Below are 21535 nucleotides of genomic sequence, written 5' to 3' on the forward strand. Positions count from 1 at the left end.
AATAAGCTAAACTCAAATGTAGAGGTACCGTTATTCTTGTAAATGTGATCGAAGTCGAACTCGAATTCATCCGACACTATAAACCTCCGTAATGCAGCTACGTAGCCGAGTATAATCTGAGCCACCGAGTTTAGTGAGTCAAGCTAACGTTAACTAACACCAACTAAAACAGGCGAAGTGAGTGTCCTTACCCTGTTTACCTCCATGTTACAGAGGCTCTTGAACACCTTTCGTTGGTGTCCTTACATGCCCATATTGTTGGAAAAGCTCCAGTGAAATGAGCTACAGATAACGGAGTGAGCGGATGGTCCTTTCCAAAGTGCCCGTTTAAAGTGGACAAATTTAGTCCATTTTCTGGATATTTTGGGATCTTTGGGCCATTTGTCCACAGATGTCCCACTGTACATTGAATGATTGCAGCCAAAAACAACACACCTTTTCGTCATTTTGCACTAAATTAAGTGCAACTTCTAGAGTTGTTGTCCACCATCTACGTCACAGGCAAGACGCCTATTAGAGTTTCCTAACACCGTTGGGGGGGGCAATGGTCTTTTAAACCTTATTCCTTGAATTAGTGAGAAATAACATGTTTTCTGACTATCAATAAACACAAGTTAGGGACTCAAACTCCACTGTATTTATTTGTTTGACACTTTCATAGAGTTGGGGTTTAGCCTTTAACACACAGCTGAAAAAGAATCTCTGGCTGTAATGTTGGGAGCAGAAGGGAGGGAAGCAAACGCTGAGATGGGCGAAGGGCTTAATACATAAAGGAAAAAAGAAAAGAAGAGCACACTACTACAGATAACACCTCAGGAAGTGAAACAAAGACAAGACCAAATGAAAATTGAGAGACAACATAAGAATGAACAGACTGAGATTATACAGGTGCTGGTCATAAAATAAGAATATCATGAAAAAGTTGATTCCTTTCAGTAATTCCATTCAAAAAGTGAAACTTGTTTATTATAATCATTCATTACTCACAGACTGATATATTTCAAGTGTTTATTTCTTTTAATTTGATGATTATAACTGACAACTAATTAAACCCTCTCTTTTGCGTTTGCGCAGAGACGGCCGAGCCGGTGGCCTGCTATGAAGTTCCGCCGTGGTTCAGGTCATCCAGCCTACGCTGAGGTGGAGCCGGTGGGTCAGGAGAAGGAAGGCTTTATCGAGTCCGAGCAGTGCTGAGGCCTTGACCTTTGACCTCGTTAGCCCATACACTGCCCTGCTTCCTCCTCAAATTCACTCATCACCGTAAAACAACAGAAATCCCCCCCCCCCCCAACCCCCCGTTTCATCTTCCCTCCAAATATGAAACGACAGTGCGGAGCTGACACGGTTCCTGAGGATGTAAAGAGAAGCAACAAAGATATTTCAACAGCTCGGGTTTAAAAGGAGCCACAAGTCGAGATTAAAAACCCTGCCTCTGGATCAGACAGATCCCAACTGCAGGTTGAGCACTAGATCTGATCTAGGAACAGCACTCAAAAACCTCAATCCCACTGGAACACATTTCGATCTCGGAGCAGATGAATTGAGCGCAGTTTGCAATATCACGTTCCAATCGGATACGTCCTCTTTCCTTTCCTCACGACGGAAAATGTGTCCAAACATCACTTTAAAAGGAAAATCAGAGATGTACCTCTCCAGGTTACGGTTAGGAGAACTTACACAGAACTTTCTATATCTTTACAGTGGGTTTCTGGGTGTTATTTTTTGACGTATCTTTACTTTTTCTTTGACTCAGTTATTCAGTTTGAATTCCAGGTTTTGGAGGAATAGCTTAGAAGCCTTTAGTAAAGATTTTCCGGCTTAAATTTTTAAAGCGGTCGCATACGAAAAATTGTGCTTTTAAATTTCTGCTACAACTGGAAAAGGTTCGTTGACTGTAACAGAGCTGCCAACAGTACAGTGTCGCTCAACTTTTCCATGCCTAGAGCTGAACCATATTTTACATTTTTGCACAGATCCTTTTAATGCACATATATTATTTTTTTATTTGTTTGGGAGTTCTTGGTGTTACTAATGCAAAAGTTACAAGACAGGCGCTTGTGAGGTTGTTTATCTTTGTATCCTGTATGTGTGTAAATACGAATGAGCCTACATTGGGATCCATTCCTTTTTAAAGTTCCTATTTTGAAATATATATATATATATATTAGCAAATCATTTTAATGACACACTGATTGGGAATTCCTCACATCCTCCTGCAGCTGTTACTGGTTTTAAGGTTGGTTCATATTAAAACACTTGGCACATATAATAATGTCCTGCAATAGACGTGCCATTTACTGCTTCAGTGAGAATATCAATATCTTTGATATATATCTATACACGCATAATTCAGGAGGTGTTTAAATATCATGTTTCCCAGTGGTTTAAGAGACTGAATGATTGTAAAGACCCTCAGTCGTCTAGACGCCACTACTTCAGAGCACTAATAGAGGATGAATTCCAATCATTGTTCCCATTTTTCCAATAGCAATAGATTGTTATTAACTGTCCAGCTTTAGTTTTAATCCCTCTCTGTAGTCATAGCACATACTACTAACTCTTACTGAAATCACTTGGGTATTATCAAGACCAAAGACCCTTATGGTATCGCTGCATCAAAACTACTGTTTGTCTTTATATCTTTCTCTGACACACACACACACACACACACACACACACACACACACACACACACAGACAAATTGACGTCTATAAGATATAAACATGTTCAATGGGTTCAAATCAAGTCCAGAAACAAATATGATGCTAAAACTGAAATCCTGAAGTGGTCTTCTACAGTCGTGGCCACAGGAGGAGACAGCGTCCAGTTACTAATTGATTATATTTACATATTGTTGCTGTCTCATCAAAAACATATACCTCCAAAATAGCAACTTTACAGAAGGAAATAACCTTCATTTATTCCAGTGGAAGCAAAAATATATTATTCCAAGACATTTTGGAGTATTTCTGATGGTCCATTCATCGTGACATTTTCACCTGGACGTGAAGAACAGCTGCTGTGTTCTAAAAATATAGTAAACTAAAAATTGACAAAAATGGAGGCACATGTTTTTGATTGGAGAGTGACTATATATTGAATATTTGTTGTTTTGTTTTTTTGCCGCTTGATTTACATTGAAATTGTCAAATCTGTTTCTATGTTTTTGTTTCATTTTTTTCACTGGACTCATTTGTCTTATTTCTCACAACCTTATTTTTCATTCTGTGTATGTGTGTGTGTGTGTGTTTGTGTGTGGGTGTGTGTGAGCGGACATGATATTGGATCCTGAAATGGGTGACTATTTTGTGAAAGAATCACAAAACAGCAGATGTCTGACAGATGAGGACACTGGTGATTTCCAGCAGACTTTGCTCTCTATTTGAGGCACATTAGGAATTTTTTTTTTTTTTTTTTTTTTTTTTTGATAACGTGAGCGTCTGGACCCGCTGAGAGCTGCTGAACAACGCGCCGCTGTAACTCTGCGTGCTCCTCTGTAACTACTGTCATTTTGATTACATTTTAAAATAATAAAGTTGTTTTAATCAAGGTTCTCTTCTCTGCAGGCCGTCACAGTGCCTCCTGATAAATCCTTTTTCATTCCCACTTCAGTATCCCATCAAAAACCTGTATTCCCTCAGTTTAAACACAGTAGTGATGAAGTGCAATTACCCTCCAGCAAATGAGATATTCCAATGGTATTCCAACTTTACAAATCAGAGATTTTCATGACTGAATGTTCGATATTCCAGGTGGCTTGAGGAGAGGGACTAATATCACTTTAAGGATGGTGTTCCCCAGGGGCAAATTCTTGGTCCACTCCAATTCTGTATAATCACTAAACCTCTGTGTTCTGTTATCATAAATCATTCATATGCCTTAAATGCAGCTATACTCATCTTTTCTTAATGCTAACAATACAAGACTCTAAGAAGACTTTTAAAAGAGTAAAACTGACACCCCTTCATATCAGAAGACTGAGTTTTAAGTGTTTAGTCACAGATAGACAGGGTCTCACAGGGTCATTATTTGCAAGAGCCAAGAGGACCAATTCATCACAGTAACACATCCATTATCCATTATCTCCAACTGCTTATCCAATTCAGGGTCACGGTGGGTCCAGAACCTACCTGGAATCATTGGGCGCAAGGCAGGAATACACCCTGGAGGGGGCGCCAGTCCTTCACAGGGCAACACACACACTCACACCTACAAACACTTTTGAGTCACCAATCCACCTACCAATGTGTGTTTTTAGGACCGTGAGAGGAAACCAGAGCACCCGGAGGAAACCCACACAGACACGGGGAGAACACACCAACCCCTCACAGACAGTCACCTGGAGCGGGAATTAAACCCACAACCTCCAGGTCACTGGAGCTGTGTGACTGCGACACCTACCTGCTGCACCACAGTGCCGCCCTCACAGTAGCACAATTAATGTTATATTATGATGGAATATGAACACAAGATAAAGACAGATTAAAAAGAGCCATCCAGATACTAGACCCTTAAACTAGACAATTAAGGTGATGAAAGTGCTAAAAACTCTAAGTGCTAACACTTTCATGATTTAATTGTGCCATGGACATTTCTAACAGTGAAACTGCTTGAAAGGTTTAGTGCGAGGCCAGCTTCACAGCTTACAACTGCCTATCTGACATTTCTTCTTCTAGAAGATTCATCTCCTGAAACAAAGGTGTAACTGGACGTCTTCTGCATCACTATCTGTAACGACATTACTGACCAGGACATACATACATGGATTATGTTTTATAACTGTCAGCCCATTCAGGAATCATAAAACAATATCAGGTATATTGGTTATATTTTGTCTCCCTATTACTAAGAAATCCATCACTCTGTGCCTTCCTTAAGGCCTGAGATGCTGATGACATATTTAATATATTGGAAGTGAATAAACCTACTGCTGTGAATATTTTGGAGTGTTATCTGGACTCCTGGTGCTCCAAATTCTTCCCAAAACCTTAGGTGACTTCAGCCAAATAGAGCTTATGTCAGCTAAAATAAGTTAGTGTTCTCCTCCAAGCGTGTTGAGCTCTAGTGTTACTGTTGGCTGACTGACGGTACACTCATTTCTCACAGGCATGAGTGCGTGACGGTGAGTTGGGTGTGTCGTGAGATGGACTAGTGCACTCTCAGGGTGAGGTGGCTACAGAATATAAAATTGATTATAAAAGATTTTCATTTCTAAATTAAAGCAAAATTGGGGAAGGTTTGTTGTTCTTGCTCCTGGGCTCCCCCTACAGTTGCAGAGTGTAATTCACAGCAATGTCCTGAAATTAAGTGGGTGTGAGAGCGATGAGAGATTCCTGCTTGCTTCCAGAAATACATAGTGCAGTTCCTACAGTGCTGAGTCAAAAGTAGCACTATTCTCCTACTACAGATAAGTGATACATTATAATAATTTTGAAGCTGTAATTTTAAGATAAAACTAGTGCAGCTTTAACAGCTGTGGAATAACAAAGTCTATCTGCTGCTGTGTTAAAATTTCTCGCACTTCTTTTTGTCACGGTTTGTTACTGGGACAATACACTGTGGCCACAATAAACAGAAGTGTAAAAAGAGCTGGTTAAAAAAAGCTGTAGTCCATTTGTTAGTAAGGTAAGAGCAGACTGTAAAACAGCGCCCCCCTCCTCCTTTTCACTGAGCGCCGCTAGTCGCAGTTCCCCCCGTTCCACTCTTATTTATTTTAACTCTATATAATTGACTCATTTCCGGCTGAAGTAGGGGAACTATCTCTAAAACAGACGGAGAGGGGTCTTGTCGGATGTATCCGAATGGCTGAAGCCTCGGTGACAGGTAAATAAACATCTTTAAGCCTATGATTTTCAACATCTTTCTGTCAGGCTGTCGTGTGTGTGTGACAGGCAGCAGTAATGAAGGCCGTGCTCCAAATTCTCCGAACGTAGTGCACTTCGTAGGGCACTAGGGTATTTTCTGCATTTATATAGCACACTAAATGCCACATATCTAGTCATGGAGCTTGTGGCTAAATAGAAATGGCTCTGTGGCAGTCATTTTATACATATCTAGTTAGTAGTATGCGTTATTTTGTGCTCTATGCAGGGAGTAAGGCGCAATTTGGAATTCAGCCGGGGTCACTGTTATGTTAGCTAGCTAGCAAGTTGGCTAAAATAGCAGCCAGCGAACTAAACACATGACATTTAATTTCACTTGCTTTATAAATGTCTGTAGCTGATGTTAAAGTTTTGGCGAAATTAGCCGGTGTATATAAACCTCTTAAAATCCGTTTGTTAAGCCACGGTAACTGTTTAGCTAGTTTGCTAGCTACAAAACTTAGATAATCCCCTATAAAGTTCTCTCTCTACACGAGCCGGATATATTACTGGACAGAAACAAGTAATGAATGGGTTTTATTCTGTTAATACCTAAAATATATAAGACACATAGCTGTAAATTGGCTCTTAAACGCGTTAAACCTTCCAGTTATTGTCATTTGAACCAGAAACTAATATAACACAAAGCAACTGCTCATTATATCACAGTTCAGCAGCGATATAACTAGCTATTTAGTTCTTTGGTAAAACTGTAATAGGACATTTTTACATATTCAGCAATGGTTTTAGGCTTCGGGCCTAACTTAGCTGATGATGTCAGGGTAAAATGATAGGATGAGGTGATAAACACCAAGCACTTAAGCTGGTCTTTGACCTATAGGTCTTGACAATATGGACAGAATATCATACACCATTATATTGCACCATACTCCTATTGCAATATGCCTACAAACATGTCTCTGCTTGAAGGCCCAAGTTAAAACAGGTGTAAAATGAGTGAAAAATTAAACGAATTTTCAGTTTACACAAGTGTGAGACATTCCATTTTGAGCAGGTGATTATGAAAGTTGAAAAAGGAGTGTCCACCGCAGGCTTAGTCTTTGCAAGCAAGGATAGGTGGTGGTCCACCACTTGGTGCCAAACTTCGTGAGAGTACTGTCAGTCAGTTTAAAGCTAGTGTTTCTCCAGAGCAAGATTTCTAGGTGCAAAGTATTTCACCACCTGTATTTCTTCAATAAATTAGATTAAATTTGTAGTTCATAAAGAGATTCAGAGAGTCATGGAAGATCTCAGAGGGTAAAGGACAGGGTTGGAAACTGCTGCTGAATGTTTGAGACTATCAAGCCCTCAGGTGGTCACCTAACGCGGCCTGCCACTGCATCAAAAAATACCTGAAACTGTTTTGCAAAGAGGCAGCCATGTTAAAATTGTGTTCGGAAATACCAGTAAGTTCTCGGGACGTCATCTGAGATTGAGAAAAAGGCAGTGGAAAGGTGTTCTGCGGTCAGACGAGTCCACATCCAGATGGTTACCAATGAAAAGTGCGTTGGTATCCTCCATGGCATGTGTGATTTTCATGTTTGTGAAGGTGCCATTGATGCAGGTATTTTGGTGTGACATGTACAGGCATAAAAACACCATCTTTGCCCAGGAAGTCTACGTCTATTTCAGTCCAGATCGGTTTCCTCCTGAAAATGTATGGTGCACCATGAAGTAGAGTATCAAGACAATGGTGAACACAGACTGTTGAGAAGTTCAAGCCTTCTATACAGAAAGAATGGGCAAGAATCCCAGTTGCAAAACTACAACAACGTGTATCAATTCCCAAATATTGACTGCATTTACACTTGCATATTATGTGGATAATCTCTGTCCAGATATAATCCTGATACTCAACACTCATGAAATGACCAGGAGTGAATGGGGGTCCCGGTGCAGTGCAGGTTTAATAAGTTAGTTGAACCTAGCCAGTGAAATTAGATCGCATGCAGTTACAATGTAGGATTATGGACAGTTGAGCCTTGTACTAAATGATACATTTATTTGTTTATTATTTTTTTAAAATATACAGACACTGTCAATTTGAGTTCAGCTTCTGGAGCATCAGCTCCTGCCTCTACAGGAGAAAGACACAACCAGCCACAGTCCAGTAGAGGTCGTCCATGGCTTGACCGCAATCGCAGGTTGGGTATTCACGATAGACCCCATCCAAGTTCAAGGCAAGCTAATGCAGAGGGACATGCCAAGGAGCCACACGAACATAATGACAACACGGCTCTTCCAGATGACATCTCCTCTACCAGGCATGGGATAAGAGGTTGGAGGGGTAGAGGGGGCCGTGGAGGTGACAACAGCCGTAATAATGACCGCTGGAACCAAGGTCCAAGATGGCCGAGGGCTGGAGTTGACAATGGCCACTCAGGATGGGACCATGGCCCAGTTCGCAGTCAAAGACCCAACACCCCACCTGTTTACAGAGCTAGAAACACAGAGAACCAGCCCGGACAACCTGGAGGCACCTCTACAGCAGATCATCATGCTGTTCCTAGAGATACATGGCCAAAGAAGACGAGGAGGGGCAGAGTTGAAAGGCTAAGGGGTCCTTTACCCAGAGACAAAGAGACAAATCAGGAGAATGTTGCAGCAGCTAGAGAACATGGTACAAATCAAGCATCAGTTGAACATCTAGAATTGGAGCAGGAGCAAAGAAACCAAGTAGGATGGAGAAGAGGAGGTGGAGGTGGAGGAGGAGGAGGGGGAAGGCAACAGAACCCCAGAAAGAAAGGCCCTTCCTTTCATCCTAGTGACCACAGCAACTGGAGAGAGAGAGAGACACCCCACATGGGTGGAGAGGAAGGAGAACAGAAGGAAGAAAACAGCAGAGGAGGGAAAGAAGAAGCTTTTCGGAGAGGTGGAAGTGGAAGAGATCAGGGGAAAAGGCCACGAATGCAGGAGCAGGGACAAAGAAGAGGAGGAGGAGGAGCTGAGAGAAGGACTGGGCCAGTGAAGCGAGTAGAGGTCCCTAAGAGCAAAGAAACTCAGACAGGTGAGAGACAGAAGTTTTGTTATTCTACAGAGCAGCGTATCCGACTGTTAAAGACACACATCCTGCCTTGAATGTGGATTGTCTACAGTTTAGTGTCTCCACCGCTGTGAATTCTTGTGGGCTGTAGTAAAATTTGTAGAATTCGTAAAATTACGAATTACGCTTGCAGTATAAAAGTGATGTGTTGTTCACTAATTGGAACACTGTGTGTGTTCAGGATGTCTGATTGAACAACTGACAGAAGAGAAATACGAGTGTATGGTGTGCTGTGATGTGATTCGTGTCATGGCGCCTGTTTGGAGCTGTCAGAGCTGCTACCATGTCTTCCACCTGAACTGCATCAAGAAGTGGGCCCGCTCCCCTGCCTCTCAGGCTGACGGTAGAGTATTACAGCACGGGGACAGCAAAACCCTACAGCTTTCTTTACTGAATACCTGAGCTCAATTATTCTATACAGTAGTCCCAAAAATTTTAATTTTAATAATCCTTGAAAACAACATAAGCAATTGTAACATAAAACATAGTATTTCTATTTTTTGCATTTTCTGTTCTAGGTGGTGGCAATATTTTTTAAGCATTCATCCATTTGTTCATTCGTTCATAATACTTTATTTTTTTAATTTATTTGACTTTGCAATAAACAGATGTGAAATTCTGACAAAAATGATAGTGTGTGGGGCGGCACGGTGGCGCAGCAGGTAGTGTCGCAGTCACACAGCTCCAGGGGCCTGCAGGTTGTGGGTTCGATTCCCACTCCGGGGACACAGGGAGAACATACCACACTCCTCACAGACAGTTACCCGGAGGAAACCCACACAGACACAGGGAGAACACACCAACTCCTCACAGACAGTTACCCGGAGGAAACCCACGCAGACACAGGGAGAACACACTAAACTCCTCACAGACAGTCACCCAGAGGAAACCCACACGGACACAGGGAGAACACGCTACACTCCTCACAGACAGTCACCCAGAGGAAACCCACGCAGACACAGGGAGAACACACTAAACTCCTCACAGACAGTCACCCAGAGGAAACCCACGCAGACACAGGGAGAACACACCAACTCCTCACAGACAGTCACCCGGAGGAAACCCACACAGACACAGGGAGAACACACCACACTCCTCACAGACAGTCACCCGGAGGAAACCCACACGGACACAGGGAGAACACACCACACTCCTCACAGACAGTCGTGCTGCCCTATCCAACAAATTAAGTAATTCAAACAAATGGCCTATAATTTTCCAGATCATAAAAACATGGAGTCACTCAAGGTTGAGGAAGGAATAACGAAACCACCCTACAATTTGCAGGTCTAAAAGAACTACTAGCGCAAATGTAAAATGCATATTAGTAAAGAGGGAGTGCTGACAGACCTTTGTGGCCTTGGAATCAATCTTCTGACAAGAGAGCTGTCGAATTAAACAATTGAAAGGATTTAAAGGTTCCCTCAGAAATGAGATTCCAACACAGTGTGTACATAAACAAGTGGGTTGTAACTAGTCTGTAAAATGAGTAGCTGATGTAGGAAAAGAATATTTCTTGTCGAGAAATAAAAAAAGCTTATATGATTAATGATTTGTGTTTTTGATCTGATGAAAAAATAACATGAAAAAGGAATGTTAATGCAATGTTTGTCTGTTTATCACAGTGTTTGTGTTTTGCAGATAGTGGTGAGGGCTGGCGTTGTCCTGCATGCCAAAATGTGACATTCAAGGCCCCGACCTCTTACAGTTGCTTCTGTGGTAAGAACTTCTGTTTTAATACACTATATTAACACAAGTTTGTATACGCTGCTTAAACACACATATAGAAAAGTAGGAAATGAGATGTTCTGAAGGAGGTCCACCGTCACTATGCTCAATGCCATGCAACAGCAGGAGGGGTATAAATATTCCTAGCATTGTGCTGTGGAGCAGGGCAGCTATGTTCTCTGGGATTGTGGAGCTTAATAACTTTTGGATGATTTGGAGTGTTGTTTGTTGTCTAGAATTATTCATTCAGTAACTTTAACTGGACCTCACTGATGTTCATTAGACATAATGCCATAAAGGCCTCACAGAAACAGGTTTGATCCTACCAGGCATCGTGTACATTTAGTACTAGCAAGTCAGTATAACCAGTTATTAACCAGTTATTATTTTTTGTTATTGATTGATTGATTGATTGACAGGAAAGGTGACTAATCCAGAGTATCAGCGCAGTGAGATTCCACACAGCTGTGGTGATATGTGTGGAAAGAAGAGGGCTGGAAGCGACTGTAATCACCCCTGCAACATGCAAGTCTCTACACTGACACAGCCAACCCATAACGATCACCACCTCCTATCAAAATTACAATTAAACATTAAAGGGGACATATTACGCAAAACTCACTTTTTGAGTGCTTTTGTATTTCCACTTGGGTCTCTACTGCTTCTATAAACACTAAACATCCATTCATTTTCTGTGAGTCAGTGAAAGATCATATGCTTCTACAAGCCGTTTGGATAGCTCCCTTATTGTGACATCACAACAGCTTATTTGCATAAAAGTGACAGAGCCCTTAAACGACTCATTCTGTGCAAAGAGCTTCATGAACATGTTTTTACAGCCCATAGACCTATTCTAACTTGTTTAAAAAGAGGTATATTATGTCCCCTTTAACAAAAAATGTGAAATTATGCATGTACATTAAAGGAGGGAATGATTATAAAAGAGATGTAAATAAGAGTTGTAGACACACGGATGCAACTGTACTTTTTAAAATATCATTTAGTGAAGTTTGATTGTATTTTAAGGATCAAGAATAATACATTTCGGCTCACATTTTTCTGCGTTTGTCTGCAGCTTATGCCACCCAGGCCCCTGTCCACAGTGTCCAGCCTTTGTCACCAAGTCCTGCATTTGTGGAAGAACAAGGTAGTATACATTTTAGCCTCAAATACAACATGTAGCGACCTCACCAGCTCTTTTGTTTCTGATTCTGTTTGCGCTGTGTGTGAATGTGTGCAGTAAGCAGGTGCGCTGCAGTCAGACAGAGTCACTGCGCTGTGAACAGGTGTGTGGTGCTTTGCTGACCTGTGCAGAACACTGCTGTACTCAGGTCTGTCACCAGGGCTTATGCCAACCCTGCCAGCTCCGTGTTCAGCAAGGTAAATGTTTACCTGTTACAGAGATAGAATTACTGCCTGAGAATTTCCTGCCACTGGGACACAGACATCACCAGTGTTGCTCTCCCTACTGCGCTGTTCTCACTGCTCCCAGCACATCTGATCAAACTAATGATTTGTTTAAAACGCCCTTTCTGAGGTGGTGTGTGTGTGTTTGTGCAGACCCTTAAACTTCTACGTTCTTATTCGGTTAAATCTTAAAGCAACACCAGGTAGGATTTGGTATTTTTTGCTCCTGGGCTCCCCCTACAGGTGCAGAATGTAGATCACTTTTACAGCACTGTCCTGAAATCAAAGGGGGAGGGAGGGTGGTTGTTTTCTGCCTTCCCCCAATAGTTACATAGTACAGTTTCTGCAGTGCTGAGCTTTGAGTAGCAAAAGAGAGAGGCTCTGTTCTCCCTATTACAGCTCAGTGAAGCATCACAACGATTTGGAAGCTGTTATTGTAGGGTATAAATACTACCTAGTGTTGCTTTAAGTTGACTCGGTGATCTCTGTGAATATATATATGACACATAATGTATGTGATTACGAGAGTGAGGAACTGTGGTGGGACTCTAACCGTGTCTTGAGGATACATTATTGTTTGTTGTACAGCTGATTTTCTCTGTGTGGTGCAGTGTGCTACTGTGGGGTGGTGCACAGGGAGGTGTCGTGTGGGACTGACCGGAAAAGCTTTGATGGAACTGGATATTTCACCTGCAACAAACCCTGTGGAAAGTAAGTAATGTACACTACACCTTCAAAAGTTTGTGTACACTCCTTCATATCTGTTGTTGTATAGTGTATCAGCCTACCTCAGTAAAAAGGATAATAGACAAGGACCATAATTATACCTCCAACATTGTTCTAGGCATCTAGAGAGGTATACAAGGAAAATGGTATCTTTTCTAAGTACTGAGTCTCTGGAGTGTCCTGTTCTGATCCTAAAAGACTGGTGAAGAGGAAAAGTACCAACTACTGGCTTAAGCTCTTTTCTTCAAGATTGTGTTTTCCATGTGTGTATGTCCAGGATGCTGGACTGCCAGGCTCACCGATGCATGCAGACGTGTCACCCAGGCCAATGCCAGCCATGTCCTCGTTCAACAAAGCTTGTGCGCAGTTGTCCCTGTGGGCAGACGGCTCTTGCCAAGCTACTGGAGCTTGGCTATCCAGAGAGACGGAGCTGCACGGACACCATACCATCTTGCGGCAAAGTGTGCAACAAGCCACTGCCTTGCGGTGATGCTGGTGAGTGTTTGTGGGGTCTGTGTGTGTGTGTGTGAATTAAATATTTGTTGTGGCCTAACTGCTAATGTTCAGTTAATTTGGTTTTGGAATTCATCAAATAAGTAGCATTTTTTTCAATTTCATGCTTGGGTTCTCACAGATCACCTTCAAATTCTGAGACTTTTTACTCTGTGTTGCCCTTTGTTTTAGCATTCTCTTTAGTTTATTCCTCAACTTTTGTTATATTTAATTAAACAGAATGAATCAAAGGTATGGCTGGCACGGTGGTGCAGCAGGTAGTGTCGCAGTCACACAGCTCCAGGGACCAGGGTTGTGGGTTCGATTCCTGCTCTGGGTGACTGTCTGTGAGGAGTTGGTGTGTTCTCTCTGTGTCTGTGTGGGTTTCCTCTGGGTGCTGCAGTTTCCTCCCACAGTCTAAAAACACACGTTGCTAGGTGGATTGGCAACTCCAAAGTGTCCGTAGGTGTGAGTGTGTCTGTGTTGCCCTGTGAAGGACTGGTGCCCCCTCCAGGGTGTATTCCTGCCTTGTGCCCAATGATTCCAGGTAGGCTCTGGACCCACCGCGACCCTGAATTGGATAAGCTTTTACAGATAATGAATGAATGAATGAATGAATCAAAAGTGCTGGAGTTATTGTCACAAAATATAAGACCTACGATCAGGAGGAAGGTTCTGTTAAGATGTCTAAATGTGCCTCTCTATTGCAGTTTAGATAAGAAGAGGGTGTGCTCCTATGTATAAGCAAGGGACCATTACTTGTTAAAGCATCATGTAAAATGCCATTTTGTTTGTATCAGGAGTGTCACCCCAAAGTTTTCTCTCATTCTCTCTTTCAGACACGATTCATCTCTGTGATAAACTTTGCCATGAGGACAGCTGTGGCCCCTGTTCTCTCACCTCCACTATTAAATGCAGATGTGGAAGCAAGACCAAGGTTAGCTAGCCGGCTAGCATTGCTTATGTGACTAGTGCATGGTAAAAATGACTACTGATTCACAGAACTACTGACCATATAATACATGATCTTTTTATCAGGAAGTTCCATGTGCACAAATTCAGCATGAAGGTGAGGAATGATTTGTTATTGTTATTATATTAGCTCTATTAATGGAAAAAAAACAATATCAGGCTGTGTTTCTGTCCTCTGTAGAAGAGTTGCTGTTTACCTGCGAGAGACGCTGCAGTAAGAAACGCTCTTGTGGAAGGCACAAGTGTGGAGAGATGTGCTGCGTGGTACGCAAACAATCCTGGAATCTTTATAAGACCAAACCATAAAGTGTATAATATCAAAATCTTAATGGAACTCACTGTATTTCAAAACTCTCTCTCTGTCTCTCTCAGGATGTTGAGCATAAATGCACTCTAATTTGTGGCTACAAGCTCAACTGCGGTCTACACCGGTGTCAGGAGCTTTGTCATCGTGGACACTGCCAGCCCTGCTGGCAGACAAGTGAGTGTTTTTCCCTCAAAACAACATCCAGGTCTCGCATTCTGTCCTCACAAGTCTTTATTGTTTTTTCTCTAGGTAAAATGTTAGTGCTTTTGTGGAACTAAGTGTGGATTTATTTGCTCTGTAGGTTTTGATGAGTTGACCTGCTACTGTGGTGAGACGGTGATGTATCCTCCTGTTCCTTGTGGCACCAAACCTCCAGAGTGCAAACAGCCTTGCACCCGCCAGCATGACTGCGATCACCCAGGTAGAAACACTAGTGTGTTTAAGCAAAAAGTACCTTGTATACACTGCCTGAGAAAAGTGTGGAAAGACCTTGCTTCACATTCAGAAATGCCCAGTTCCAACTACAGCACTTGTGTGTGTGTGTGTGTGTGTGTGTGTGCATCACAACACAGGAATGTCTTTATTCCCACAAGCTGAAAACCTGCTCAGTTATTCTGAAAAGTTAGACATCCCACAAACTGCCCTATAGTGTATATGTAATAATAATAGGAGTAATGATGTTCAACCTGAATGCTTCCATTGCAGTTTTCCATTCATGCCACAGTGATGACAGATGTCCTCCCTGTACCTACCTCACAAAGAAATGGTGCATGGGAAATCATGAGGTAATGAAGCACCCTTCTGATTATGTTATGGTGCTTTTCCACTGCATGGAACCTACACGTCTTGACTCGGCTCAGCTCAGCTTGGCTCTTTTGGCCAAATCTGGTACTTTTTCAGTCCAACCAAGTCGAGTAGGTACTAAACCGTGCCGTGTAAACCCTGCAGAGCGCTGATTGGCCAGGGACCTGTTACTCCATCATGAAATGCAGAGCTCCAGCACAAAACTTCCACTTGTAAAATCTCTGAATTCATGGTAGCTTTCACATTTAGTTTTATCAGACTCACAACAGCAGCTCATAACATTACCCTGAGGTGTTTTGAAGAGATTTATATTTGGGCCAATGTCCAACGAAAATCTCTAGCGAAAGCCGAACGTGCCACAAGTAAAACTGATCTGTGAGAACTGGGGAGTTGTGTTCAGTCCCAAAAACTAAAAACACGCCAATACACAGCGAGTAAAGAGCGCCTAACTTTACAGTGGGGGTTGCGAGTCGAGCTGATCCCACGCAGTGGAAAAGTGCCATTAGTCTTTTGATGTAGAAGTACATGGCCAGAAGCGTGTTTTGAAACAGACTTATGCTTGTAATAAAAGTAAATAGTTTTCTTAACCCTCTGAATTTTTACTTATTTTAAATATGAGAAGATTTAAAGTGAAATTAAGTCAAGATGCTATTTTCCAATCTTCTTCCTCTTTTTTTTTTTTTTTCCTCCATTCGCTCCCCACAGCAAAGAAGTAATATCCCATGCCACCTGCAAGACATCTCCTGTGGTTTAGTGTGCAATAAGCCGCTGCCTTGTGGCTCCCATCGCTGTAAGAGGATCTGCCACCGTGGGGAGTGTAATGCAGAAGGAGAGTGTAAACAGCCTTGTCCTCACCCCAGGCCTGAATGTGGACATCCCTGTACTGCACCATGTCACGTTGGAACCCCCTGCCCACGGACCACCTGCACTGCCAAGGTACAGAGCATCAGATCCTTCTGACTGGTGCTTAAAAGTAGCAACACTTTTTTTAGATTCAGTGTTAAGGTGTGCAATTTAAAAATGTTGAGAACCTGATCACACCATGCATTAAAATATGTTTTCCGTGTTCAGATTACATTCGGATTTCACTTGACCAGATGAAAGGTCAGGTCTGAACACTCAGACCACATTCACTGATCACTGAGCTGGTTTAAAACTGACCTAAACCACATTTACGACATGTATACACTAATCAGCCATAACAATAGCACCACCTCCTTGTTTCTACACTCTGAGCTCCACTGACCATACAAAAACACTTTGTTTTACTACAATTACAGGCTGTAGTTCATCCATTGCTTTGCATACTGTTTCCCCCTTTCATCCTGTCCTTCAGTGGACCAGAACCCCCACAGAGCTGGTATGATTTGGGTGTGTCCTTCGTCAGTGGTAACTGGAAGCTGCCCGTTGTTGGTGGACCACTCTCAGTTCAGCAGTGACACTGAAGTGCTTAAAAACTCCAGCAGCACTGCTGTGTCTGATCCACTCACATCATTACAGCACATCCCAACACTAACCACCCATTCACCACCCAGATAATACCTGCACTGTGGTGGTCTTGTGTGGGTCCTGAACATTTGGAAAAACAGGGTGAAAGGGGGCAAAAAAAACCCCCAAAATTGTAGATCTACAAAGTGCTCCTTTGTGGTCAGTGGCGCTGAGAGAATGGACAGTGAGAGAAGAAACAATGAAGTGGTCGTAATGTTTTGGCTGATCCTTGTAAATGGAACACATTTTGAAAGTCAGTTGCGTAAGCCTCTTTGCTGAGAGCAAATCTGGGACATGACGCTGCAGTTTGTTCCTGTGGAAAGGTAACAGTTTAACTGTGACTCCTTCTTCTACCCCTATGGCCGGACGCTGGTGTGTGATATTTTTCCTCTGAATCAGTGGCTGCACTCACCACAAATTAACATAAAGATCCAGTCCCGTAGTTTCTAAAATGTCCTCTGGGCTGTGTTGGAGCTGACTGCTGCCCAAATCGAAGCAGCTGCGAGACACTATGTAATGCACAGTGTTAACAGGCTCTGTAGGTTGGTGTCTCAGACAAGGATTAAGCCCAGTCCTGGACTATATCTGCCTTTCAGTGGAAAATCACAATCCAACATGCTGTGCATTCCAGGACTAGGCTTAATCCCAGTCTGGGAATCCACCCCTAAATGTTTAATATTAAAATCTCAACAGATTTAAGACCTACATTTAGGAGAATAGGGCGGCACGGTGGCGCAGCAGGTAGGTGTCGCAGTCACACAGCTCCGGGGGCCTGGAGGTTGTGGGTTCGATTTCCGCTCCGGGTGACTGTCTGTGAGGAGTGTGGTGTGTTCTCTCTGTGTCTGTGTGGGTTTCCTCCCACAGTCCAAAAACACATGTTGGTAGGTGGATGGGCGACTCAAAAGTGTCCGTAGGTGTGAGTGTGTGAGTGAATGTGTGTGTGTGTGTGTCTGTGTTGCCCTGTGAAGGACTGGCGCCCCCTCCAGGGTGTATTCCCGCCTTGCGCCCAATGATTCCAGGTAGGCTCTGGACCCACCGCGACCCTGAACTGGATAAGGGTTACAGATAAGGAATGAATGAATTTAGGAGAATACCTTCTTTCTTAGAACTTATTTTATTTGACCAGGTGTCCATGCAGTGTGACTGCGGCCGCAGGAAGGAGACCATGCCCTGCTCTGAAGCAGCTAATTCGTACCAGAGGTCAGTAGGTCCCATTCACTCACTCGCCGCTATATCACTCTATCAGCAGGATAAGATTTACAAGGTTAAACAGTTATGAAATTGCTATCGTATGACTGGCTTTGAGGTTTAATCACCACTGCGGTGAAGATTGAATAGTATTTGTCAGTGTAGCACTGTACATTCCTTATTTACTTTGTGTATTTGGAAAGCAGGTATACAGCAATTGCCATGGCAAGTAAGCTGTCAGATATGCAGCTGGGAGAGTCTGTTGACATCTGTCAACTCACAAAGAAGGAGCAGAAACCGGCAAAGTAATGTCCAAATATTGATTTGATTTCCATTTATTACTTATTCCCTGCTTCTTAGATTTAAAGCACTTCTCAAGTGTAAGACTGTTGTATTTTTTATGGACAGCAGGGGGCAACAGACACTAAACAATTCCTGCTCCTTGCTCATTAAAAACTGTTATTTGTTTGCCCTCTATCTTTCAAAGGTTGGAATGTGATCAAGAATGTGCTACACTAGAGAGGAATCGGTGAGCCTGTTATTCTTTGTCTCATTAGTTATACAAAGTGTCTTTTATTCAATGTTGTTAAGTAATTTTTGCATCATAATCTGATCATTTCTATTAATGGGGAGGTTATGTGACGTGACGTGACGTGTGTGTGTGTGTGTGTGTGTGTGTGTGTGTGTTCCAGGCGTCTGGCTGAAGCCCTGCAGATTGATCAGTCAGCTGATCCTTTTAACACCAAACCCTCCTCGTGCAAATACAGCGACTCTCTGAAGGAGGATGCCAGGTTCGTTTTGAGATTTGGTTTGAAATAAATGTTAGTCCCAAATATGTCACATTTGAAATTGAATACAGTGGAACCTCTACCTACGAACTTGATCTGTTCCGTGACCCGGTTGGTAAGTGGAAAAGTTCGTTTCTCGAGTCAATTTTCCCCATTTAAAATAATGGAAAAGCAATTAATGCGTTCCAGCCCCCATCCCGAAAGTCACCCTTTCTGCACTGATATATGTTTACAACACTCTCAAATTAGTAAAAAAATACATGTAGCGTTACTAAAAATAAAAAAGGAATACAGTGGTAACAGTAATAAAAAAGAAATAATAAAGTTTTAAGTGGTTACACATCGCTACCTTGAAGACGTGACGACTGGCTGGAGGAGTAACACAGGCACTGGCTGTATGACGGGAGGTGGGTGGAATAACGGAGAGTAGGCGGTGAATGTGGGGAGACGAAGCGTAGATACGGCTTAACTTAGCACGAATTTCGACGTCTGCTATTTACACTAATGCTAAATTGCTAAAGCTACAATTTGCTAATCTTAAAAGCTCACTCAAGTCTGGGCGCTGGGAGACTCGCCTATTGGGGTCAGTGGCCATTTCCAGCCGCCGGCTCGGGTTCGTTTCTAGAGTCGTGGTTCGTCGGTGGAGGCAAAAAATATTCAGAAGCCCGGTTCGTATCTTGGAAAGTTCGTTAGTATGATTTTAAATATGAAGGCTTTGTGTAATATTTTGAACAGCAGCAGATATTAAGTCTCATTGCTTGTATTAAAAATCTAAATTCTATGAGCAGAAAATGGGGAAAAAATGTAAGGCAAATGATCTAAAGGTCTGTTGTGTCTGCTTTACTCAGAATGAACTGATACATTGATCTTTGTGAAATAGTTGTTCTTCTTTTACACAGAAAAGACTTCAAATTTGTCAGTGAAGTGGAAGAGGAGATCAAGAACCTGGTTGAACTCGTGAACAAGGTAATGAACATAATCTTCACTGAGGCTTTCTGAAAGCTTCTTAAAATATTTTAAATGGCGGTGTTGAAAGGAGCAGTGCTGTGACCAAAAATAGCCAAATCTATCATTTATTTATTGCTGTTCACTTCTTCACACTAGATGAAGATTTAAAATGACCCTTTATTGTGCTCCGTAGAGCGAGTCCCCGTGTCATTAGCATGAATGCATGTTTTATTTTGCCTGTGTTCTCCAGGGAAAACAGCCAAAGAAAAGTCACTGTTTCCCGCCGATGAGGCGCGAGCAGCGGAGGATCCTCCACGAGCTTGCTGAAGTGTACGGAGTAGAAAGCGTCAGCTATGATAGTGAACCCAAACGCAACGTGGTCATCACAGCCACCAGGTCAGAGATAAATGTTTCTTTTGATCAGAACTGTGCAAGTTGTTAATTTGCTAGAGCTTTAGTTATTTGCTGCTGTTACAAAGGTAAGTTAATCCTACGTTTGGAACCATGTCCAAAGAATCTTATAGATATTGCACGTTGTTTCTGCTTTAAGTGGAAATTGCCTGACGTGAAAGGCAGCGTGGTTATCCACTCGGCTCTCCCAAATGATAAACAAATTAACTGTTTTTTTTTCTTTTTGGCCGGACGTAGATGGACAGCTGTTGGGTGGATCACTGTGACCTAATTTCTGGAATTTTTTATAAAAATGCACAGGCAAATTTATACTAGCTGTTTTTATTTTTTAATGAAATAAGTTTGACAGCTTAATGGAAACATCCATAGGTTTACATGCACTGTTAACATTCCTGTGGTCTGTTGGTGTATTTTGTGTCTAGGGGGAAATCTGTGTGCCCGAACTCCACTCTGACTGCCCTGATTGAGAGAGAGACCGCTGCCAGGGCTCCACCACCTATCGCCCATTTCAAACAATACCACAGCAAGTCAGTGCCCTCTTCTATTTTTCCTACAGAGCTGTGGAGTAGATTCAGAGTCTTGCCAGAAAGTACATATTGTTGGTTTAGAAATGAAGGAATAAACATTAATGTACATTAATGGAACAAGATTATATCCCTAGTAGTTTTGACCAAGTGTCATGAAATGAAGCGCAGTGAATTCAACTGCATCCAAAAAAGAGGTTAATAGCATTTACAGAGCTTTCAAGATTTAGACGTGTTTTCTATTGTAATTTTAATACTGAATATTTTTTGTTTTTCAGGGCTGATGGTAACAACTGGCGGAGGCATAGTAGAGAAGAGTCTATTGATTATTTTGATGTTCAGGATTGATTATCATTGCTGTTCTAGACACTAATGAGATCAAATAAAGAGTGGGCACACAGTGCATAGAACATGGGCGCACAATGTCTTGTCTTTTTTAAAATAGTAGCTTGTCGCAGGTAGGTGTCGCAGTCACACAGCTCCAGGGACCTGGAGGTTGTGGGTTCTAGTCCTGCTCCGAGTGACTGTCTGTGAGGATTTGGTGTGTTCTCCCTGTGTCTGTGGGGGTTTCCTCCGGGTGACTGTCTGTGAGGAGTGTGATGTGTTTTCCCTGTGTCTGAGTGGGTTTCCTCCGGGTGACTGTCTGTGAGGAATGTGGTGTGTTCTCCCTGTGTCTACGTGGGTTTCCTCCGGGTGACTGTTTGTGAGGAGTTGGTGTGTTCTCCCTGTGTCTGCGTGGGTTTCCTGCGGGTGACTGTCTGTGAGGAGTGTGGTGTGTTCTCCCCATGTCCACGTGGGTTTCCTCCGGGTGACTGTCTGTGAGGAGTGTGGTGTGTTCTCCCCATGT

The 21535-nt window shown here is 42.5% G+C and overlaps 2 protein-coding genes across 3 annotated transcripts in view; both read left to right on the forward strand.

The window, feature by feature from the left end:
- Nucleotides 1–3490, forward strand: part of plxdc2b (plexin domain containing 2b) — a 182407-nt gene extending 178917 nt beyond the window's left edge. For both annotated transcript variants that reach the window (XM_066680888.1, XM_066680889.1), the window contains one exon: nt 1075–3490. In XM_066680888.1, the coding sequence (XP_066536985.1) occupies nt 1075–1194 (120 nt within the window). In that variant the 3' untranslated portion in view covers nt 1195–3490. The remainder of the gene's footprint in view (nt 1–1074) is intronic.
- A 2184-nt stretch (nt 3491–5674) lies between these two features.
- On the forward strand, nt 5675–21288 carry nfx1 (nuclear transcription factor, X-box binding 1). Its single transcript, XM_066681655.1, has 24 exons — nt 5675–5824; nt 7895–8869; nt 9087–9248; nt 10547–10624; nt 11053–11158; nt 11709–11780; nt 11874–12013; nt 12652–12751; nt 13044–13261; nt 14098–14195; nt 14297–14327; nt 14412–14494; nt 14603–14711; nt 14839–14958; nt 15243–15322; nt 16047–16277; nt 17956–18029; nt 18224–18322; nt 18505–18546; nt 18710–18808; nt 19705–19771; nt 20004–20149; nt 20587–20691; nt 20967–21288. Exons 1-24 carry the CDS (start codon nt 5803–5805, stop codon nt 21034–21036), a joined length of 3327 nt encoding a protein of 1108 aa, XP_066537752.1. The 5' UTR covers nt 5675–5802; the 3' UTR covers nt 21037–21288.
- The last annotated feature ends 247 nt before the right edge of the window (nt 21289–21535 follow it).

This window comes from Hoplias malabaricus, chromosome 9 (genome assembly GCF_029633855.1).
Source record: "Hoplias malabaricus isolate fHopMal1 chromosome 9, fHopMal1.hap1, whole genome shotgun sequence".
NCBI classification, from domain to species: Eukaryota; Metazoa; Chordata; class Actinopteri; order Characiformes; family Erythrinidae; genus Hoplias; species Hoplias malabaricus.